Source organism: Chelonia mydas, chromosome 1 (genome assembly GCF_015237465.2).
Source record: "Chelonia mydas isolate rCheMyd1 chromosome 1, rCheMyd1.pri.v2, whole genome shotgun sequence".
NCBI lineage: Eukaryota > Metazoa > Chordata > Testudines > Cheloniidae > Chelonia > Chelonia mydas.
In genome coordinates this window covers 229,950,862-229,974,174 of record NC_057849.1, presented here as the reverse complement: position 1 = coordinate 229,974,174, position 23,313 = coordinate 229,950,862, and the positions used below count along the sequence as shown (strand labels likewise).

Genomic DNA, 23,313 nt, shown 5'->3' with positions numbered 1-23,313 from the left:
AAGAGGGTGGGATATTTCCCAGGGAATGCCTTCCTGCTAAATGATGAACTAGCATTTGGCTGAGCCCTCAAAGGTTAACACGTTGTTGTTAATGTAGCCTCACACTCTACAAGGCAGCACGAATGGAGAGAGGGAAGACAGCACCGCAGAGAGAGACAAAGACACACACCGTGTGTGTGTGTGTGAGAGAGAGAGAGAGAGAGAGAGACGTTCATTGTCCCTTTCAGTATGCTGACCCCACTCTAAGTAAATTAGCTTTTTAAGTAGATCAGCAAGTTGAGACAGCAGCTGCTGCCAGCAAGCTCCTTCCATCCTGCGTCCTGTCGTGCTCCCCTCCCCCGCCCCGTTCTGTGGAGATGGCCCAATAGGGTAAAGGAGTGCGGGGGACACCCTGACATTAGCCCCCCTCCCCTGCACAGCAAGCAGGAGGCTCCCCGGAGCAGCTCCAAGGCAGAGGGAAGGAGCAGCACGTGGCAGTGGGGGAGGGACAGCTGAACTGCTGGCAACTGGTAGCCTGCGGGGCGACTGCTGCACAGGGAACTTAGGGGAGTGGGGAGCTGATGGGGGGGCTGCCGGTCCATCCTGGTTCCAAGCCCCCACCAGCTAGCTGCAACGGGCTGCTCTTCCTGCAAGCAGTGGACAAAGCAGGCGGCTGCCAAACAACATTATATGGGAGCATTGCGCAACTTTAAACGAGCATGTTCCCTAATTGATCAGCAACATAACAACAAAACGTTAACCGGGACGACTTTAAGTGAGGCGTTATTGTATTTGCCTCTTTAAAAGAAAAATCAATGTTGGAATTCAGCCTTTCAAATGTGTACCCAACCCATTTTTCCCATATGTGAAATGTGCACATAAAAAGTTACTGTATCTATTTCCTGAATACTAAACATCGTTTACCATAACTTACAGCATAAATGAAACTGACCCTTCTTGTGAAGCAACCAGAAGGTATTATTTCCATTTGCAGTGTATTTGATCAGAATCATTTGTTTCCTTGGAATCTCCTTGAACCTTCATCTTTGTATTTTTCAGTCATTTCCTTGTCTCCTCACCACATTGGTGATAACTTTCTAAAAGATTAACTAGCAGTTTTGTTAAATGCAATGGTTCCCAATCTTTTTTAGGCAATTATGCCAGTACACCTGTTTAAAGGCCAGCCCATGAGAGGCGCTAAGCCTTTCCTGCAAAGTGTTAAGTGCTCTCAACTTTCATTGACATCACTGGGAGTTTAGGGCACTCAGCATCCGGCAGGATGGGGCCCACAGATGTCAAGTTGTGACGCTGAAGCCTGCAGCCTCCCATTTGCTTGTATGTTCTGTAACCAGCAGTGAATCCTGTGCCGCTCCAAATCCTAGTCTCACAGTTGCGCACACAGTGAATGTGGGGCGAACGGCAACGCTATGTGGAAGCTCATCATTAAGGGGCCAGTGTTGTTCCTATTCAAGTCACTTTGGAGATGTCGCCAAAAATACCTGTCGCAAATGGCAGAAGTACTATACCAGTAGTTGCCCCCATACTTGTGGTTGGGAACCACTGTGTTACCTGATACTGATAACCTAAGGAGAAATATTAACATAGTTGAGCAGATTTCTGGGTCTTCTACAAGTTATGGGATGATGCTGAATGCTTCTAACCAATATTTCTAACCAATACCATAGCACCCTCTCTCTCTCTACAGCAAACCACAGACACCTACTATGTTAAATTAATGGTAAGGTTGTAATCTGAAGCAACATACACGAAGACAATGATCATTAAGATGGACACTTCATCACTCAATTCACATCGGCTTGCCTAAGTGTTGCAGAAGTCTCAGAAAGGTGGCTGATATCACAGAATCTTATCCGCCAGAATACATAAACAAAACAGTTAGAGTAAAGGGCAAAGTAGTCACACACTATATATATCACTATATATTGAGGCACATTTCAAAGTATGCATTATATTTACTTAACAGACCATAGTGATTCCTTCTGAATTCGTACAGAGTTGTTCTACTTTAGTGTATCATTGCAATCCATTGCAGTGTTAACATGGACCTACATGTAAGAAAAATAGCATCTGCTGAAAAATTGTATTGCAAGCACACGGTAGTTTAAAATAACAAACATACTAAAAAGCAATGAGACAAATGGGCTGGTAACATCCATTTTTTACACTACTTTCCAAGTAACTGGTTTTGATGTTAGAAAACACTATCCCACTCTGGTACATTTTCTAGTCTTTTAATTTACACTCATATTTAACAATGGACGGCATGGTGGTTTTGACATTTGCAGCTTGCTATTGGACTTACATTCCATATACCATCTCTGGCCCAGTAACAAGCCATTTAAAGCAGTGTCTAAGTAGTACAACCTAGAACACAGACCTTTACTTCAGGATAGAGGGTGGATGCTTCTCTGATGTAACCTCTTCCTTTAAAGCTTTTGTCTTCTCTTTTGTTACAGTTTCTTTTATAGTACCTTACCTTCACTCTGGTTTTTTTTAATGCACATTGTTAACTCTGTTCATAAGACACTTCAAGATAATCTATTTTATTGGTGTGGTTTTAATTTTTCCAGTAGAAACAGATATTCTGTGGCTTATGCAGCACAGAAGCCATGGCTGTTGAATGCTACAGTGGAGGAAAACATTATCTTTGGAAGTCCTTTTAACAAACAGAGGTAATTATCAATTTTCTTAGTGTTATGGAACCTAAGGGCTAGATTCCCTTCCTGCCAGAGGAGGAGGGGAGCAAAGGGGTGGATAAAGAGGTGTAAAAGACCCTAAACTCACTGAAGGGATTTTATGGAGAGGACATAGGAGGCAATTACTGACACTTTCACTCCCAGGAGTGGACTGTAACAATGGGAACTGCTGATGTATTGAGCTAGCAAGAAGTATAGGATGGGTGGGGCAGAAAGGGAGGTAGAATGGGCTCTTAGCTTCTAAGTCCATTATTTTATATTATGGTTCCTGGGTCTTGCATAGCAGGGAGGTCACTCCTTGTAAGGGCCAGGGAGAATGGCAGTTCCTGCTCTGAGGACACAGGAAGTGCTCCCTTTGTAAATTTTTCTGAATTTGGCTGGCCAAAGGCACGTTGCAGCTTACGTGCTCCCACTGTGTACTGAGGAGATCAGGGAGGGATTGTGCCTCCATAGCTCCTCAAAGGGCACTGCAGTTCAGCACTGCCCTCAGTGTAGACCGGTGGGTGAAAGCCATAGTCTGGCTGTTAGGTATAGAGGGTTCCTGCTTCAGAAAAGCAGCTGCTTATTCATCTGGGTCCCGAGAGGAAGTAGCTTAATGCTCTGAGGTTACGGCCACATGCGGGGCCAGATTAAGCCAAATTTGAGGCACACCCAACCTGGATGCTCTCCACAGCCACCATCCCAGCAGTGAGTACACATGGAGCAGGAGTGGGAAAAGCAACAGGACCTCTTCCCCCTGACCAAGAAGTGGAAGGGTGGCCCCTCTCTGAACAGCAGGACTACTCTGCGCTGGCAGCAGGTCTGGGGCTTTCTCCTTGGCTCTAACGGGCTGTTGCTCCTTTTTCCTGATGGGGGCTGTCTGCACACTCAGAGCTCATCTACACATACAGCACTGCAGTGGTGCAGTGTAGCACTTTGTGAAGATGCTACCTACGCTGGTGGGAGAGCTTCTCTGGTCGGCGTAGGTACTCCACCGCCCCAAGAGGCAGTAGCTATGTCAGCGGGAGAAGCCCTCCGGTCAACATAGCCTTGGCTACACCAGGGGTTAGGTCAGTATAACTACGTCGCTCAGGGGTATGGACTTTCCACACCCCTGAGCAACACAGTTATTCTGACATAAGTCTGTAACATAGACCAAGCCTTAGACAAATATCATGGCATCTGTTACATGTGGGGCATGTTTACAAGCTTTTCTTGGAAACTGTGGAGACCAGAAACATGTTTTCTATTTTTGAAATTAAGCTGAGGTTCTGATGTCATCATATGACTCTGGAGCAGGGGACCTAGGCATGGTTCTATTGCGTCCATACCTTAATCCAGTCCTGGTCTGATGGATATCAGAGCACCACATTACAAAACACCATACCATTTGATATTACTGTGCTGAAGACAGGCCTACCTGCTGTGTGCCTACCTCAAGCCAGTGATAACTGGTGCTCCACTGGAAGCATAGGGGTACTGAAAATCAAAACAGAGCTCTTTTGTGCCTGGTTCTGACTACTCTTATCCAACACTTACTTTCTATGTTCATTTAAATAGTCAGCCAACAAATGCAGGGGGAAAAGTGATTTGATTTTAGGAAAACAAATTGCTATAATCTAGGCATTTTTACTGGCAACACGCACTTTGCTTTAAGTTATTAAAAATTCATTAATACACATTTCAGCATATGCTTTCCTATGATATGCCACTCAGTTCACTTGCTAGCAATTAATGATTGGCAGATCTCACAAAATACAGATAAGCATCCACAAATTCGGGGGCCAGAATCTCAGCTGGTGTAAATTAGCCTAGCTTCATTGAAGTCACTAATAAAGATGGCTTTTTGTAAAGGCTTCACTTGAATCCCTTTTAAAGTTAGCTAAACTCTTTTGAACTTCACCAATAGATTAAGTCTGAGTTTTGGAAGGAGGTTTTTGTTTTATCCAGTCTGGTTGCTTTTCCATAAGAATAATCTTTTTTTCTCTGCAGATACAAAGCTGTTACGGATGCATGCTCTCTGCAGCCGGACATTGACCTATTACCATTTGGTGATCAAACAGAAATTGGAGAGAGGGTAAATAAAGAGGTGGAAGTTTTTATGACAGCCTGATTTGTATGATGGTATCACATTTCTAGATTGTATTGAGTTGCAAGCCTGGTAAACATTAGAAATAGTTGTATTTATTAATATTTATTATAATTCCATATTAACTTATATGCCATCATAGATATTCATGAAACCTAGCAATCAAAAAATTCCAGCTACTCTGATGCTAGTCAGCATTATCATGTACTCTCTAAGGCACCTTAGCCTAGAATCAAAACTTAGGAATCTAGGTATAAATCTGAGCAACTCTGTTGGCTTCTCAAGTCAGAATCTGGCCCTGTGCATTTATTTTTTTCTTAAGTGCCGTGGAGCCCCTGCATTCTTTTTATGATACGTCATGGAAAATGAAGTCATTTAGGAGACTAATGCTGTGCAGACTCAAGAAAAACAAAGAGAAGGTTTCACTCCTGATATAACTCCACTGTGTTCATTTTACGCTCTGACCCTGATTCTCATTTATACTGTGGCCACTCTATTCCACTCTGGAAGGATAAAGGGGCTTTAAAGTGGGTGTAAATGTAATTTATACACAATCTAAGCCCCTTCACATGGCTAGAATGGGCAAAATGGCCCTTAGTGTAAACAAAAATGAAGTCCTGTGTCAGGAGCACAGAAAAAAAGTCAAGATCTGTGCCACTGACCTTAATCCAGTGGGAGTTTTACTTCCAAGCTCTTATATTGATACTGTAAACTTATATATTATTAAACTGACGAACTGAAAAAATCAATTTTCCTATAAAACACCTTTTAAATAGCTCCACCATTATTTTTATTTTTTAATTCTTTTAAATCTACCAGAGTAGAGGGGTTGGAGTGGAGAGGGGCTGTTCTCCCCTGCTGCTATTCAGAAGCCTCTTTTGATCACAGTCTTCCATATTTTCCTGGCATAATTTGATTCCAGTATCATTTGAAACACAGTCCTACTCTTCTAGGAAAAGAACTTTATAACATCTAAGCTATTGGTGATTAGTTTATATGAAATTGCACTGATAATAACAGTTTCTTTCTCTGACTGTATTTGTTTACCAACAGGACTAACCTTATATCCAACACTTAGAAAAATTCTAAGGAAACTTCTTTGGGTGGTTTAAAAAAAAACCTGGCATTTTTCAATGTCTTGTCATACACAAATCATTTTGTTTATTCAAAAGACCCATTTTTATGACCTGTTATATTCACTAGGGGATTAACTTAAGTGGCGGCCAACGGCAGAGAATCTGTGTAGCTCGAGCACTCTATCAAAACACCAACATTGTCTTCTTGGTAAGATTTTTTTTTTAAATATGAAGTATGCAGACTTCATAATAAAAATGTTGCCCTTATATTTAGCTTTCCTACAGGGACCTATATCTACATTTGAATCCAGAATGCAGAGACAGGAAAAAGAACAAATAAACAATGACCAGAAGCAGTAGCAGAATATATTAGGAGGTTGGTGAAAGAGGGCCCTGTTACGTAGTTCAGTGTAAAAAGATTGGGACAGGATTCTGATACCCATACTCACAGTGAGTACCACACATCATCCCAATGAAATCAATGGGATTTTTTTGAAGAGTCAGGATATCACAATTTAGCCTTTTGTGAGGAATAAGTGGACTTAGGGTTTAGCAATGGGATACGTGGCCTTTCACTTCTCTGTTACTACTCCCAATTCAGTGTATGTTGACGGTTTCTGAAAGTCATCACCCATGTGATGGCTGTTTGATTCCTAGGCAAAATAAAAATTGGTGGACTCACCTTAGTTCTTAGAGGAAAAGTGTTTGCATAAAAAACTTGCCAACACAATTGGCATCCTTGCTGGTAGAGACAGTGGAGAGAGGCCAAGGACTGGAGTCTGAACTACTCTCTCATCCTTACAGGTTCTCTCTCCAGGTGGAATTACAGGCATATTAATGAGTCAGGTTTGGAGGAAGCTTGCATTGGCACGTACTCAGTTGTATCAGATGACATCAGTTAGCTGTTGAAATAGGCTCAGGTCTAAAGTTTGAATCTGAATCCGAATTTCCCCAAATTTTGGGGGAGGGTTCCAAATCTGGTGTTCCAGTTCAGGTCCATCTCTAGTTTCCAAGAGTGTCAGTCTGGGACCAGCACTAAATTGACTCAGAAATAGAACATAACATAACGGCCATACTGGGTCAAACCAAAGATCCATCTAGCCCAGTATCCTGTCTTACGACAGTGGCCAATGCCAAGTGTTTCAGAGGGGAAACCAAAAAGTCACAAGGAGAATCTGAGTGATTTACTACAGGCTTAAGAGTAAAGGTTTTATCTTTCTTATTGTTTTCCACTTTAGCCCTCTCACTAAAGATGATACAGATTAGCATTAGGGCAACAGATAGCACTTTAGTAATTACAGCTGTTTGCTTTTCTTTAGAATAGGTTAAATGTTTAAAAGAACAAAATAAATAAACTCTGGTACATACTGTGACAGGTTGCCCCCCTTTAAGGTGCCACCTAATGTACTGGGATACCACTGAGCCTGCCTGTTCCACCAGGCTGGGCCCCCTTTGCCCTCTCTTGCTGAGCCAGGTTCTTAAGCCTCCTCTAGCACACAGCCAGGCAGGACCACACCCAGCTGCAGAAAGATACAGACACTGAGATCAGCTCTAGGAAGACTCAGCTTAAGGGACTTGCCCCAGCACTCAAGTGCCCCCCTCTCTTGGAGTGCAGACCCAAAGGTATATTGTCTTGCACTGTATAGAAAAATCTGCACAGCACAAGCTCATATAAAATTTGCCCTCTCCTTCAATGTGAAGAGAGAGATACACAGCTTCTTCACATTGCCCCCACCCCCAAAATAGGAATTGCACAAACTGGGATGCATCCGATGAAGTGAGCTGTAGCTCACGAAAGCTTATGCTCAAATAAATTGGTTAGTCTCTAAGGTGCCACTAGTACTCCTTTTCATTTTGCGAATACAGACTAACATGGCTGATACTCTGAAAGGTTACAAAATGTAATTTCTCACCCTAAATGTTGAATTAGGCAGGATGCAGAGTTTTGCTAGCTCAGAGTTCCAGTTATTTCTTCTTACAGACTGGACCCCTGTCTCAGTTTGAACTCACCCCTGCCTTTCCCTTCAGGTTAGTTCCTTTTTCCCTTCGGTTTTTTCAGCAGTCCTTCTTCTTGGGTAGGCAATGGAGGAGAGACCCCAGATCAACTCCCTTCCCAGCCCTTAAAAATAATTTGTTGTTTATCCCCACCCCCTACAGTGGAAAAGTACCAGGAGTGTCCAAGGGAGTACTTTTCATCAGGTGACATTATCAATGTCAATGAGGCATCCCAGGAAGCACCTCAGGAAGGTGGGAGATTAGTATCATCAGAGTTCTATTGTCCTTCTTAAATGGGTCATTCAGGAGGATTGCCTGTTGTCTGGTGGGCATTTCCCCAAGTACACAAGCAGTTGTAATTGTTACATAGTCAATATTCCTAACTTTAGATACAGAAATGATTCATGCATACAAATTGGATAATCACATTCAGTAAATTATAACCTTTCCAATGATACCTTACATGAGCCAGCTTGCGTAAAGTATAACTTAGTTATGCCATATTCATATCATAACCATATTTCTATGAAGAGTATAGGATGTAATGTCACACCAAGCTCTCTGCCCCAATTTTTCTTTTATCCAATTGCAGGATGATCCATTCTCTGCACTGGACATTCACTTAAGTGATCACTTGATGCAGGAAGGTATCTTGAAGTTCCTCCAGGAAGACAAAAGGACACTTATTCTGGTGACACATAAATTACAATATCTGCCACATGCGGACTGGGTAAGAGGGGAGCCACCACTTGCCAGTTTATCACATTGTAAGGACTGTGGTCACCTCCATGGGCCCTTGGTGGGGATATAGTTGAAGGTGAATCTATAGTGTTTAAACGATTGTTCTGCTAAGAGCCATCCCACCATCTGTTCTTGCAGTGGGCATGGAGGTCCTAGCCCTGTATTCCACTTGTAGGTCTGCAACACTGACGGGTATGGAGTGAAAAACGTTCTATTTGAACTTTACTTCCATTTAACCATGGACAAGTAATTGGCACATAGCTTATAAATCAAAGCTGCTTACAATCTTTGATTGAAATGTGCTATACAAACAATTATTCTATTATTAATTATACCTTGTCCTCTTTCTTTTGAAGTAATATGTCCACAAATAACTATTTCCTGTAATAGTTTCATTGTAAGATATATCTTGACAAAATAACTTTTAAAAGCTATTGATAAAATGTGCAGCCATTGGGTACAATGAACACTGAAATTAGCCCAGTTGTGAGTTTTAGCTCATTCACATTGAGATCTTCAGCATTGTTCCAAATGCAGTGATTATATCACGTTGTTGAGTAGACGTATTGATAATCCTCTTTTCTAGATTATAGCTATGAAGGATGGTTATGTGCTCAGAGAAGGGACATTGAAGGACATCCAGACCAAAGATGTTGAACTGTATGAGCACTGGAAAACTCTGATGAATCGTCAAGACCAAGAATTAGAAAAGGTAATGACAGAGAGTGGGACGAGGGTGCATTGTAGCAAAGCATCTTGAATGTTGATCCATGTCTGAATCCATTCTAATGTACTTATGGTGAAATTCTCCTCTCAGGTTGATTGATGGGTGGAACTCTGCACATCAGTAGACCTCATGGGAGGATTTTGAGTGCAGTGACTCGGTGTTCTGGGCTCTTCAAGGAGACCAGAAACATAGGCTTCTGTGTTACCCCTCTGTCTCAGCAAGAGAGAGTTTTGCTGGAGCTTAAACTGTGTCAGCTCTCTGCCATACCAGTCTATCCACCTCACCAGCAAACTCCTCAAGGTTCTTCCAGTCTAATCCTTGCCTCGCAGGCAATGTTCCCTCTAATTTTTGACAGGCCATGTATGCAAAAAATTTCTTCTGTGCAAATTTTTGACAGGCTGTGCGCGCAACAAATTTCTTCTGTGCAAATTTTTGTGCTTCTCTGCAAATTTTTGTGCATGCGGTGTTTCGCCTTGTGCACGGGGTTTAGGATCTGTGTGCGTGCGCACATGTGCACAGCTTAGAGGGAACAGTGCTCGCAGGTAACATTTAGTGAACCCCAGGTCCTGAGTTCCTCCGAGACATCTCCTTGCAGTGTCCACTGCTCTCAGTGGACTCTCACACAAATTATTAAGTCTGCTATCTCCATAGAGGCACTACGCACATACTAACATCTTAGCCCAGCTGAGGACACATTCTTCACCTTAATACACAGCACTGAGATGGTTTATAATAAAAGTAAGTATAGGTTTATTAATAAAGAACATAGATTTAAGTGATACTAAGCAAGAGTAATAGAGATAGAAATGGTTACAAATAAAACAAAAGTAAAACATGCTTTTTAGAGTCTTAAATTGAACAGATTACAATACTGGTCTCAGGCAATTTCTCAGAATCTTCAACCTATATGGCTGAAGGATCCACCTTTCAGAGATTTCAAGAGCGCTTTCCTCTTTTGTCCCTTAAGTGATAGATAGGTAAGGGGTTCTCTCCCCTTCTTTTTATAGTGCTGTCATAAATATAAAGGGAAGGGTAAACCCCTTTGAAATCCCTCCTGGCCAGGGGAAAACTCCTCTCACCTGTAAAGGGTTAAGAAGCTAAAGGTAACCTCTCTGGCACCTGACCAATATGACCAATGAGGAGACAAGATACTTTCAAAAGCTGGGAGGAGGGAGAGAAACAAAGAGTCTGTGTGTCTGTCTATATGCTGTCTTTGCCGGGGATAGACCAGGAATGGAGTCTTAGAACTTTTAGTAAGTAATCTAGCTAGGTATGCGTTAGATTATGATTTCTTTAAATGGCTGAGAAAAGAATTGTGCTGAATAGAATAACTATTTCTGTCTGTGTATCTTTTTTGTAACTTAAGATTTTGCCTAGAGGGGTTCTCTATGTTTTGAATCTAATTACGCTGTAAGGTATCTACCATCCTGATTTTACAGAGGTGATTTCTTTACTTCTATTTACTTCTATTTCTATTAAAAGTCTTCTTGTAAGAAAACTGAATGCTTTTTCATTGTTCTTAAGATCCAAGGGTCTGGGTCTGTAGTCACCTAGGCAAATTGGTGAGGCTTTTTACCAAACCTTGTCCAGGAAGTGGGGTGCAAGGTTTTGGGAAGTATATTGGGGGGAAAGACGTTTCCAAACAGCTCTTCCCCAGTAACTAGTATTTGTTTGGTGGTGGTAGTGGCCAATCCAAGGACAAAGGGTGGAATATTTTGTACCTTGGGGAAGTTTTGACCTAAGCTGGTAAAGATAAGCTTGGGAGGTTTTTCATGCAGGTCCCCACATCTGTACCCTAGCGTTCAGAGTGGGGAAGGAACCTTGACAAGTGCATTAAACCTTTGAAATATATTCTTCTGAAGTGTATCCCCAGGTAATGTTTTCTCCCCTGCTGCTTGTGCTCCAGGAAGCTGATGCCATCCTGTCTTCCTCATGCTTCCCTCAATTTGCTTTTCCTGTGGACTCAGATGCAAATGAACTTCCATTGTCTCTGGCATCACCTTGCTTACACTAAAATAATGACACTCACAGTAGGTTGGGCTCTCAAGTTAATGTAATGTTACAGGATATGGAAACTGACCAAACTACTTTGGAAAGAAAAACTCTCAGAAGAGCAATGTACCCGAGAGAATCCAAAGCACAACTGGAAGATGAGGATGAAGGTACATTATATCTTTTCACACTGGGTAGACTATAAACATGCATCATTCACATGTAGCCACATTCTTAAGATATTGCTAAATGTTCTTGGCAACGAGATATGAAGATGTTGATGACATTTACTCTTTTGGGCAATAGGAGTGGAAAGTCCAATACTTTGAGCTATTTAGAATTAGAGCTGTTTAATGGATTCTTCATGGAGTTTTGCAAACAATGTGCAGGAATAAGGATAGAGGAGAGCTAGAGATTTACTCTGCTGCATTTTCTGGAGATAGTAAGAGAGAAATGGGGAAAAAAAGGATATATAGAGAAATTCTGGGCCAGAGCCTCAACTAGTGTTAATCGACGTAGCTCCATGGAAGTCACTGTGTTACGCTGTTTTACACCAGCTGAGGATCTAGCCTTCTAGCTCCAGTTTTGTCACATGGTTATGAATGCCCCCACTGATTCTGCCTATTGAGATACCCCCAACAGGCTCCTGACAGTAGCTTGTAGTTATTTGCACATCCTTTTAAAGAAGAACATGATTTTTTTTTAAATTAGAGCTGGAGCCTAGTCTGCTATTTTGGGATCTGGATCTGTCTAGGTATTTGTGGCCCCATCATCCAAGTTACCTTTTTGTCTCCACAAATTTCTACATTTTTGGAGGCAGTGATCCAGATCTGAGTCACTTACAAAGTTACCTGGGGGGTTATAGGCTGCTGGCAATAGGACCTATCAAGAACACCTCTGGGATGTTGGGGAGCCCCTCAGGGGAATATTCAGTTCTGGCAGCCAGTGGGATGGTGCCAGAGAGATAAAGGGATTAACTGAATGCTTCATAAGCTTAGTGGAGTATTGATTTACGTCAAGGACTCACAGACTGGCAGAGTTATTGACTGGATTGACTGTCTAATTAATAAGTTCTGTTTGTGGGGCTGTTTATCCCTGTAGAGTGTTTCATCTGGCTATGCTACTTGAGGTATATAGGGTATTTTCTAAGGCTCATGATGGCACTATGACTTGGTGGTTTAGTGATACCCTCCACTGCGTTGCTCCAGAGGCTGAACATAGCACTTCTTTAACATGTACAGTCTCCAGTGGTCTTGAGGGCAGAAAAACTAAGGTCTTCCCACACTTCTAGTTCTGGGATATAGCAGTAATGCCATGTCAATAGACTAGTCCTATAACCTGGGTACAGATATCTTCTTCCTTCAGTAAGTTATAAAGAATGGGGATTGAAGGCCCTGTGGAGACATGACTATACATTCCAACAGAACACCAGCATCCAACAACTCCAGAATTCTCAGAGAAAACACTTGGTTAAGGTGGTAAAATACATATCAATAACTTCAAGGGTAACATTTAACAGGACTTTGTGCTCTAGTTCCTTGTTATCCTGGTTCTCACATTCACTCATTGTATGATCTTGAAAAAGTATTTAAACTCTCTGTGCCTCGGAACACATGAAATTTCAGATAAATTAGTGACTCTCCATAATATTCAGAATTACTACAGTACTTCAGACACTGTCAGTTCAGGGCTGTCAAGTCAAAAGAAAGTTCTCTCAGAAGACTCCAGGTCTACATTCCCCTCAAGTGTGCATAGAAGTACTGTGAACTTCAATACTCTTGTTGTGTCTCAAATCTCCACAATGCAATGTTTTCACAGCAGCATATTGTGATACATAAGCATGTTACAACAGAGCACAACCATCACCTCATGTTGCAATGTGATGTGGTTACACATGATAGTGTCCTCTTCTATGAAGATAAAGTTTGTAGTGATTGCAGGTAATGTTAAGGAAGAGCCCTGCTAAGCAACACGAGGCAACTCTTCTGTATGGAATGTTTGACAAAGTTGTCTGTAGCTTCCCAAACAATGCATAAAAGCCTCACTCCCCATCTGATAATGTAAAGACAAGCTGAACACACCAGAAAAGCTTTTGGAAATCCTAAAACTAGTCTGATTTCTATGAATGCATTCCATACTGAAGATATGATTTATTGAGGGCATGTCTACACTTACCATGGATCGATGCTGTGGTGATCTATCCATCGGGGTTCAATTCAGTGGGTCTAGTGAAGACCCGCTAAATCGATTACAGATTGCTATCCTGGAGTATCCGGTACTCCACCGAAACAAAAAGTGTAAGGTAAGTCTACAGAAGAGTTTCTCCTGTCGACCCAGCGTGGTTGACCTAGGCTACGTTGACTCCAGCTATGTTATTCATGTAGCTGGAGTTGCATAACTTAGGTCAACTTAGCCCCGTAGTGTAGACCTATCCTTAAGGATTATTAACAAAACTAGAGCTAGTCAACTGAAAGGGATGGAAAAAATATGATTTTGTGAGGGCATTTCCCCTTTTCTTATTTTCAAAAATTCAAAAAATGTTAACAAGCTGTAGAGTTGGTGAAAGAAAAGAAAGAACAGTCACAAAACATATCTAAAAGTGTTGCTGTTTTTTAATTAAAAATGTGAAATTATCATTCAAATGTCAACATTCAAAAAATGTCAACCATCCCCACTCAAAACATGAATGATTGTCCGTGTGGTATTGAATAAAATCTAACTGATTTGGTCAAATCTCTGAATCACAGAGGAAGAAGAGGAGGAAGATGATGATGATAACATGTCAACAGTAATGCGGCTTAGAACAAAGATGCCGTGGAAAACCTGCTGGAGATATCTTACCTCTGGAGGATTTTTCTTACTGTTTCTGATGATTTTCTCCAAGCTCTTGAAACACTCAGTCATTGTAGCCATAGATTACTGGCTGGCAAGATGGACATCCATGGAGAATGGAAATAAAACAGGGGATTCCATAGACCCTCAACGCTCAAACAAGGTTGGCCATAATTTACAGCTTGTCAGACAAAAATATTCTCAAATAATTGAAAAATAACCCTATGTTAACCTAGTAACCAGTTAGATTGGGAATGTAGCTAATATAGATACTATAACATCAATTGTTAAATAAGATGGGTGAATTGGTTAATCTAATTTAAAAACCAATATAAATCTTAATCCAAATGTCAAACTGAAACTAAAACTTGTTTGAGTTTAGAAGAACTTTGGACTCAAATTTTCAAAAATTGGAGCCTAATAGGCTCCTAAATCCACATTTAGCAAGCTAAATTAATACCCAGATTTTCAAAAGTGCTGATCACGCAGCAGTTCCCATTGATACTAACAGAGAAATTAACCCAAAGTTTTGCCATTTAAATAGGATCTGGCAGTGATTTGGATTCGAGAAGTATCCCAAAGTTCAGATGCTTATGAAAACGTAGTAAAAGTTTTCTCATGAGATTTCCAGTACCTCTCATATCCAGGCAGAATCCAGAGGGCAGATCCTTAGCTGGTCTAAATTATTATGGCCCCATTAGACCAGTTGAGGAGCTGCCCCTCTGACCTCCGGTGGAGCTTGAAATTAACGTTGTTTTTTTTCTTTCTGACGTTATCCAAACTTAATTCCTGAAAAGTTCTGTTTTACTTCAGTCTGAGTTTTGGAGACCTTTGCATTTATCCAAACTAGTTCACCTATCTAATTCACAAGCCTTGGGCCCAGTCCTGCAACATGCTGAACATCCTCAACTCACGACCTTGCAGCATACTCACCTTTAGTAGCTGCAGTGAACTTGATTCATTACGCATCTTCCTGAGACAAATTAGGCCCCCAAATTAATCCCCAATCTGAAAATCTGCTGCACCCAAATATAGGGAATTGCAGGATTGGGGCCATAGGTTGAAAACTCCTTTTGTAATGTTTAAAAAAAAAAAAAAAGAATCGCGTTAATTTAAACATGCAGCACATGTTCCGTTATTATTGAAGTCTTTTGGAGTCTGACACATCATCTGGTGTTAGCTCTGAAGAACATTGCCTTGGGGATTTCCAAGGTTAATTTTTTTCTCCTTTAATTATTAATTTTATTATTAATTTATTATTATTATTAGTCTTATCATGTAGCTGTGTTCAGCATGCTTTGTGGAGCAGGGATCGTCCTTTGCCTCATCACATCCCTGACTGTGGAGTGGATGGGCCTCACAGCAGCCAAGAACCTTCACCACAATCTCCTCAATAAGATCATCCTCGGACCAATCAGGTACAGCAAAAGTGATTTTCCTGCTGAGAGGCCAATCTACCAAAGAACACCTGCTGTGTAACACAGTGGCTAGTGCTGAGAAGAGCATGGCTCATTCCCCTACAGCCCTCAAGTCCCGCAGAATCTGAAAGTGCCAGCTGAGACGCTGAGGAAATTACCCTCTTTCAGGCTGGAAAACATACAATTTCATATTCTGCCTGCTTTTCATACCCAGTGGTTTTCATCTGAAAGTAATTTCAAGTTACAAAGTTTTCAGACAGTTTGAAATTCATCTAGAGGTTTTGGGGCCACAGAAGGTTCCCAGTGTGGTGGAAATGCATCAGTTCCAATGCACAGAGGTGGGAGTGTGTGGGGGGCGGGGGGACACACACCATATTTCTTATGCTCCAAAGAGACAGGTTCTGCATGAGCTTGACATAGCCCAGCACGGAGGGTGGGTTGGCCCAGGCTGTGATTGCATGCATGCAGTGACTGCAGTTCCCGTATAAAGAGTGAATAGGTTACACACTGTCCTGTCCAGCCCAGGAGTTGGAAACTTAACCCAGGACAGCAGGGTGGACTTTACAATGAGTCTTTCAAGTTGAGGGAGCCAGAGGATGGATAGAGGAGTTGAGAGAAGGGGACTGAGAGTTTTTCAGGGGGTTGTGGAAGAGGAGACTTAAAAGTTTGGGGTTAAAATAAGATTTAGATGGCATTCCAAATTCAGGTATAAGACTAAATTATAGTTTTCATATTTTCTAACTGGTTCTAGGGGACTGGTTCGACAGTAGCCCTAAGTTCTGACTGAGGTTGATATTTCTCCAGAACCAGACTTTCTCTTCACATAGTTTTTTCCGTCTGTTTTGTTCAATAGATTCTTTGACACAACTCCCCTGGGGCTAATTCTAAATCGCTTCTCTGCTGATACGAATATCATTGATCAGGTGAGCACATTGATCCATTTATTCTGTAATGTCTTGCCCAATTAATGCCACCATTTTGGAGAAGAAATACACCGTTTGTATTCAATCAGTACTTCTGTTCTATATTTGGAAAGAAGGATTCATATCACATGAGGATGATTAACTACTTTCAGCCCACTACTAACTAAACAACATCTACTAGGCATAAACATTTTAAAATCTGCAGCCCCAAATAACTTGCACTCAAGAGTCCTAAAAGAGCTGGCTGAAGAGATTTCTAGTTTGATTAGGTTAATTTCAATAAATTTTGGAATACCAAAGGAATTCCAGAAGAATGTAATACTGCTAATTTTGTGCTAATATTCAAAAAGGGCTAGCAGCACGACTAGGGAACTATAGGCTGGCTAGCCTGACATTAATGTTGGGCAAAATAATGGAAAAACTGATAGGAGATTCAAGCAGCGATTAAATTCTCAGAGATTATTTCCCAGAGCGCTCCCCCCCACCCCGCTCCTGATTCTGGGCTCCGGTCTTCAGCTGCAGGATGTCTAAGGTCTTTAGCCCCGCAGGGGGTTGGGTGCCGGGGCTCAGGGACTTCAGCCCCGTGGTGGGAGGGAAGCGCCAGGGTTCAGGCTTCTGCCCTGAGGCAGGTGCCAGGGCTTCCGTGGGTTTGAAAATGTTTACCAGAGCTCTGCTTCGGTGGGCTCAGGCTGAATTTAAGCCTTGGATTCAAGTGATAAAGAATTAAAAGATAGGAATATAATTAATGCCACTTAATAAGGTTTGATGGAAAATAATTCTTGTCTAGCAAAGCTGATTTCATCCTTTAATGTGATTAGAAGTTTGGTTTATAAAAGTAACTGCATAGATGCAATAGACTTTTGTAAGGCATTTGACTGAGTACTGCATGACATTCTGCTTAAAAATTAGCACTAGACAATATCTATAATGTTCACATTAAATGCTGAAGAACCAGTTAACTGACATCTCAAAAAGTAGCCGTCGTTGGAGCATCGGTGCTGGAACTAGTGGTACTGGGGATGCTGCTGCATTCCCTGGTTTGAAGTGGTTTCCATTATATACAGGGTTTACAGTTTGGTTCAATGGCTCTCAGCATCCCCATGATACAAATTGTTCCAGCGCCCCTGCAATGGGGAATCATCACTGAATGGGGCTGTTTGTAGTGGGCTTCTACAGAGATTAGAATGAGGCCCGACACTATTGACCATTTTCATCAAGGATATAGAACTAACTATAAAATCGCTGATGATGAAATTTGCAGATGACACAAAGATTGGCAGAGAGGTAAATAATGAGAACAGGGCAGTCACAGAGTGATCCTGATCACTTGGTAAACTGAGCCCATTCAAACAACATACTTTTTAATACAGCAAATGTAAAGTTATATATCTAGGAACAAGGAATGGAGAATGAGGGGAACTGTATCCTGGAAAGCAATGACTCTGGAAAGGGCTTATAGAGGGCTCATAGAGGGCTTAGTGGGTAAGCAACTCAACGTGAGCTGCCAATGTGATTCTGTGGCAAAAACAGCTAATGCGATTCTTGGATGCATAAATAGGGGAGAAGTGAGAAGGAAGGAGTGGGGAAGTGATTTTATTTCTGTGTATGGCAATGTCAAGCAACACTGTAATACTAGCAGAGAAGGGCACAAAAAGAACCAATGGCTGGAAGCTGAAGCCAGACAAATTCAAACAAGAGATTAGGCACAAGTTTTTAACAGTGAAGGTTATTAACTGCTGGAATAATCTAACAAGGAAAGTGATGGATTCTCCATCTCTTGGTGTTTGAAATCAAGACTGTGTGCCTTCTGGAAGTTATGCTTTAGCCAAACTCAAATCATTGGGCTCAATACAGCGGCAACTGGGTGAAATTTAATAGTCTATGATATACAGAATGTCAGACTAGACCTAATGGTCCCTTCTGGCCTTAAACTGTATGAGTCTATGTAAAGTTATAGTGCAAGGGTTCTCAAAGTGGGGGTCAGGACCCCTCAGGGGTTGCGAGGTTATTACATGGGGGGTCATGAGCTGTCAGCCTCCATCCCAAACCCACATTGCCTCCAGCATTTATAATGGTGCTAAATATATTATGAAGTGTTTTTAATTCATAAGGTGGGGGTTGCACTCAGAGGCTTGCTGTGTGAAAGGGGTCACCAGTACAAAAGTTTGAGAACCACTGTTATAGTATATAATAGTGAACTAAGGACAGATTTCAACAGAAGAGTTGTTTGCGGAGCTTCCACTACTTCTGAGAACCAAGATGCTTGGATGATAAGTGATTGTGAATGTTTTATCTAGAGGCATATGTACAAAGGAGAGTGATTGCAGGGTTCTCAGAACAGGACACCCTATATGGAACAACAGGGAACTCAAAAGCACTACTAAGTTATTTGAGATCTCACAGAGAAGATTCCCTTTCTTGTCTCATAATGAGGGGAAGAGACTGCCTGTTTCTCCTTGACCCTGGGAGATGCTGAGCATCAGCAAGTCCCAGTGGCCCTAATTCTGGCCTCCACTGAAGCCCCTGTACATTGGCTCTAGGCTCATAGAAATAGAAAAGCCCTTGGAAATTCCTCTGGCATAAAGGGGATTCCCAGTGGGGAAGGGCCAGCAGAATGGCTACAGACCAGCCCCACTCATCACGCATGGAGAGTATATAGTTGCCATATTCCTGAGGTCGGTCTAATACATGTTTTTATCTTATTTCTGGAATAGCACATTCCCCCTACTCTGGAGTCTCTCACCCGGTCCACTTTGCTCTGCCTGTCGGCTATCGGAATGATCTCGTACGCCACGCCGTGGTTCCTTGTGGCTCTTGTACCTCTTGGGGTAGCCTTTTATTTCATCCAGAAATACTTCAGAGTGGCTTCCAAGTAGGTATTAGAAAGTTGCCATGTACATTTCTTTTAAAACCCCTGTATTTATGATTTATCCTAGAATATAAATAAAGCTAGTCAAGAATGGAAAATAATTTCCTTGATAAATTCCACTGATAAATGTTTCTCTTTTTCAATTAAATGTTTGAAAATTTTTAACCTGCAATAGAGATGATTGAAAAATGGAAAAACTTTCCGCAGAAAACCTTGTCCACTTTTCAGCAACATTTAATACATTTCAGAAAATGCTGACTGTCTCTAAAGATTATGCTTTTTGAAAAAAGAACAAGAGTACTTGTGGCACCTTAGAGACTAACCAATTTATTTGAGCATAAACTTATGCTCAAATAAATTGGCTAGTCTCTAAGGTGCCACAAGTACTCTTGTTGTTTTTGTGGATACAGACTAACGCAGCTGCTACTCGGAAACTTGTCAGTATGCTTTTTGAGAATTTCCTAAAATTACACTTGGCTTGGAGAATTGAATTGCTCAGGAGATTGGTAATAAAATGTGAAACTTTTTCACACTAGAGTCATTATTTCAATTCTAGACTACAACCCCATTTTAGGAAAACATTCTTACTCAATAAAACGCTTTAATTTTAAGCATGTGCTTCGGCAGTTTCCCAAATCAGGGCTCAGGTGCATGGTTGGTTGTCTTACTCTGCTTCTTAGTGGCTAGATATCTATGTCACAAAAACCATAATCACAGATTAGCTCCAGCCCTTGATGTCAGTCATAGCAAAATGGCCAACAGCTGAACAGAAGTGAAGACCTGACGGTCACTTCAGGTCAAGATTTATGCACCTCAGTGAGGAAGTGTATGGGGAAGTTTGAACTGTCACTGTGCATACTGTACCTGTTCTGTTGATAATCACGGGCATTTCAGACTGAGAGCTGGAACAGTCTCTTTCAATGGCAAAACACTCTTATTGACATAATTTAGAGCCAATAGCCCCTGCTAAAATCAGTGGAGCAGGACTGGGCCTCAAAATTATCCACAACAAAAACTGATGATAACTTTGATTAATTTTAACCTGTGTTCTTCAGTTTTAGGCAGCACATGAGTTTTCAAGGAGAATTACCAATATGAAAATGTTGAAAGCAAATTTCTGAATCAGGGTAAATTTACAATGATCTGTAATTCAAAAGCAATTTGATGAATTTCCATTACACACTGCAGAAACATTCTCCTTCCCCTACCAATTTTCCAAGCCAAAGTTGTAAAAGGCACTAAAATAGGTATTGTGGAGACCGTGTGGTCTAGTGGGTAGTGCACTTGACTGGGCGACAGGAGACCTGGCTTCCGTTCCTAACTCTGCCACTGACCTACTGTGTGAGTGTGAAGTAGTCTCTTGAGCTCTCTGTGCCCATTTTCCCCTTTGTCTGCCTTATCTTATTTAAACTCTTCTGGGCCAGGGCTGTCACTCACTGTGTGTTTGTACCAGGCCCCCATAAAAATTTATAATGGAACTTGATAGCAACTTTAGCTACAGAGAGGCTACTGCTTTTCCATGATATGCCCCAGCCTCTTTAAAGATTCCAAATAATTTCAAATGGCATTCTTAGCTGAGAATGACAAGCAAATTAGTGGTGATAGTGGTTTCAAATTAATATATAACATTGTAGTATAGAAAGATATGACTCAGCCATTCCTACCTCAAAAAAATAAAGCAATGGATTAAGTGGGATGGTGCATGTCCAATTCAAAGCTCTGGTTTCTTCCCATAGTTTTATATAAGGGAGCAAAACCACATGCTGGCCCAGATTTTCAATATTGAGTGCACCCAATTTTCCCACAACCACTCCTGGTTCCTGTGCACAGGCATGGGAGATGTTACACACACTGTGTGCCTCAGTCTCTTGACCCTTGCATATTCACTGGGCATTGCAGGTGCAGATGGTGGGCATCCACGTAACTATACATTCTTTTTCGTGCACACTTCTGAAACTTTGGGTCAGCAATAGACATTTTTTATTATATACTTTGAACTCCATTTAATCCCAAGTTAGAAGATCTGTTTTCTTGTGCTTTACAATAGAAATGAGGCTGGAGAAATACTATTGTATCTATAAAAGTCATTCATGTGAAACAAACTGTGAAGGAATAGCCTGAGCGTGTATTCAAACAGGACTTACGTTGGAGTCCTATCCAGGCACAAGATCTCCATTAATACCTTCAGCCTCCAACTAAAACCCCTCCAACACATTATTAAGGATCTACAACCTATCCTGAAGGATGACCCAACACTCTCACAAATCAAGGACAGGCCAGTCCTTGCCTACAGACAGCCCCCCAACCTGAAGCAAATACTCACCAGCAACCACATACCACACAACAGAACCACTAACCCAGGAACCTATCCTTGCATCAAAGCAATGTGCCCACATATCTATTCAGGGGACACCATCACAGGGCCTAATAACATCAGCCACACTATCAGAGGCTCGTTCGCCTGCACATCCACCAATGTGATATATGCCATCATGTGCCAGCAATGCCCCTCTGCCATGTACATTGGTCAAACTGGACAGTCTCTACGTAAAAGACTAAATGGACACAAATCAGATGTCAAGAATTATAACATTCATAAACCAGTCGGAGAACACTTCAATCTCTCTGGTCACGCGATTACAGACATGAAAGTTGCGATATTACAACAGAAAAACTTCAAATCCAGACTCCAGCGAGAGACTGTTGAATTGGAATTCATTTGCAAATTGGATACAATTAACTTAGGCTTGAATAGAGACTGGGAGTGGCTAAGTCATTATGCAAGGGAACCTATTTCCCCTTGTTTTTTCCTACCCCTCCCCCCAGACGTTTTTGTTAAACCCGGGATTTGTGCTGGAAATGGCCCACCTTGATTATCATACACATTGTAAGGAGAGTGATCACTTTAGATAAGCTATTACCAACAGGAGAGTGGGTTTGTGTGGGGGAGGGGGCGAGAAAACCTGGATTTGTGCTGGAAATGGCCCAACTTGATTATCATACACATTGTAAGGAGAGTGATCACTTTAGATAAGCTATTACCAGCAGGAGAGTGGGGTGGGGGAAGAGAAAACCTTTTGTAGTGGTAAACACCCATTTTTTCATGTTTTGTGTGTATAAAAAGATCTTCTGTAATTTCCACAGTATGCATCCGATGAAGTGAGCTGTAGCTCACGAAAGCTTATGCTCAAATAAATTGGTTAGTCTCTAAGGTGCCACAAGTACTCCTTTTCTATTAACTTTTAGGAACACAAATATTTTTGATATTTCCCATAACACTTTCACCCCGTATAATGTTTACCACTACATTCCCCAAAAATTACTTTATATTTTCCATCATAAATTGGTCATACTGCAGTATATTTATCATCCAAATACAAGTATCAAATCATCTCTCCATGGAGTAACATTCAGTACCGGTGAGTAAGAGATAGATTATCTATCAAAATACACCAACACAGTAGAATTTTATTAAGGAGGGTAAATATCAAATGCTGTGACCCATAGTCTGGCCTTCCATTCACATGCTATTCCCATTTGCTACAGTGGGAGTTTTATGTGTGTCTGAGGACAAAATTTGTCCCTATGTTTGAGCACACATTCTAGTTGCAAGAGATTGGATTTGTAGGCCTATATCCTCAAATGGATTAGCTGAGTGGATTATTACTCAATGACTGATTGAGAAAATCTGCCTGGCTAATGAAGAGGGTATTAATTCTGTAGAAATGCCCTGTACATCCCAACTGAAATGGCAGCATCAGTGCTAGAACAAAAAGTCTATACTCCTGCATTGTTTTTCATGTTCAGTATATAGTGGTAATAACAAACATTGTAAGGCATTTCTGAAGAATTATTGGCCAGTGCATGTGGATTTTTATAGATAAACAGCCCCATGTACTTTACCTTCAGTATTCACATCTGGCTTACTTCTAGGCTAGGCTAAAGGCTTCAAGGTTCAGGTTCAACGATGAATCAG

The 23,313-nt window shown here is 41.4% G+C and overlaps 1 protein-coding gene across 3 annotated transcripts in view; it reads left to right on the top strand.

Moving 5' to 3' along the window:
• Window positions 1–23,313, top strand: part of ABCC9 (ATP binding cassette subfamily C member 9) — a 133,012-nt gene that overhangs the window by 74,922 nt on the left and 34,777 nt on the right. The window contains exons 20-30 of one of the 3 annotated variants that reach the window (XM_043538775.1): window positions 916–954; window positions 2,571–2,672; window positions 4,668–4,752; window positions 5,968–6,048; window positions 8,428–8,565; window positions 9,163–9,288; window positions 11,369–11,465; window positions 14,043–14,290; window positions 15,397–15,545; window positions 16,399–16,468; window positions 19,183–19,340. In XM_043538775.1, coding sequence (XP_043394710.1) covers window positions 916–954; window positions 2,571–2,672; window positions 4,668–4,752; window positions 5,968–6,048; window positions 8,428–8,565; window positions 9,163–9,288; window positions 11,369–11,465; window positions 14,043–14,290; window positions 15,397–15,545; window positions 16,399–16,468; window positions 19,183–19,340 — 1,293 coding nt within the window. The remainder of the gene's footprint in view (window positions 1–915; window positions 955–2,570; window positions 2,673–4,667; window positions 4,753–5,967; window positions 6,049–8,427; window positions 8,566–9,162; window positions 9,289–11,368; window positions 11,466–14,042; window positions 14,291–15,396; window positions 15,546–16,398; window positions 16,469–19,182; window positions 19,341–23,313) is intronic. The other 2 variants (XM_043538776.1, XM_043538777.1) reach the window with 2 other exon arrangements.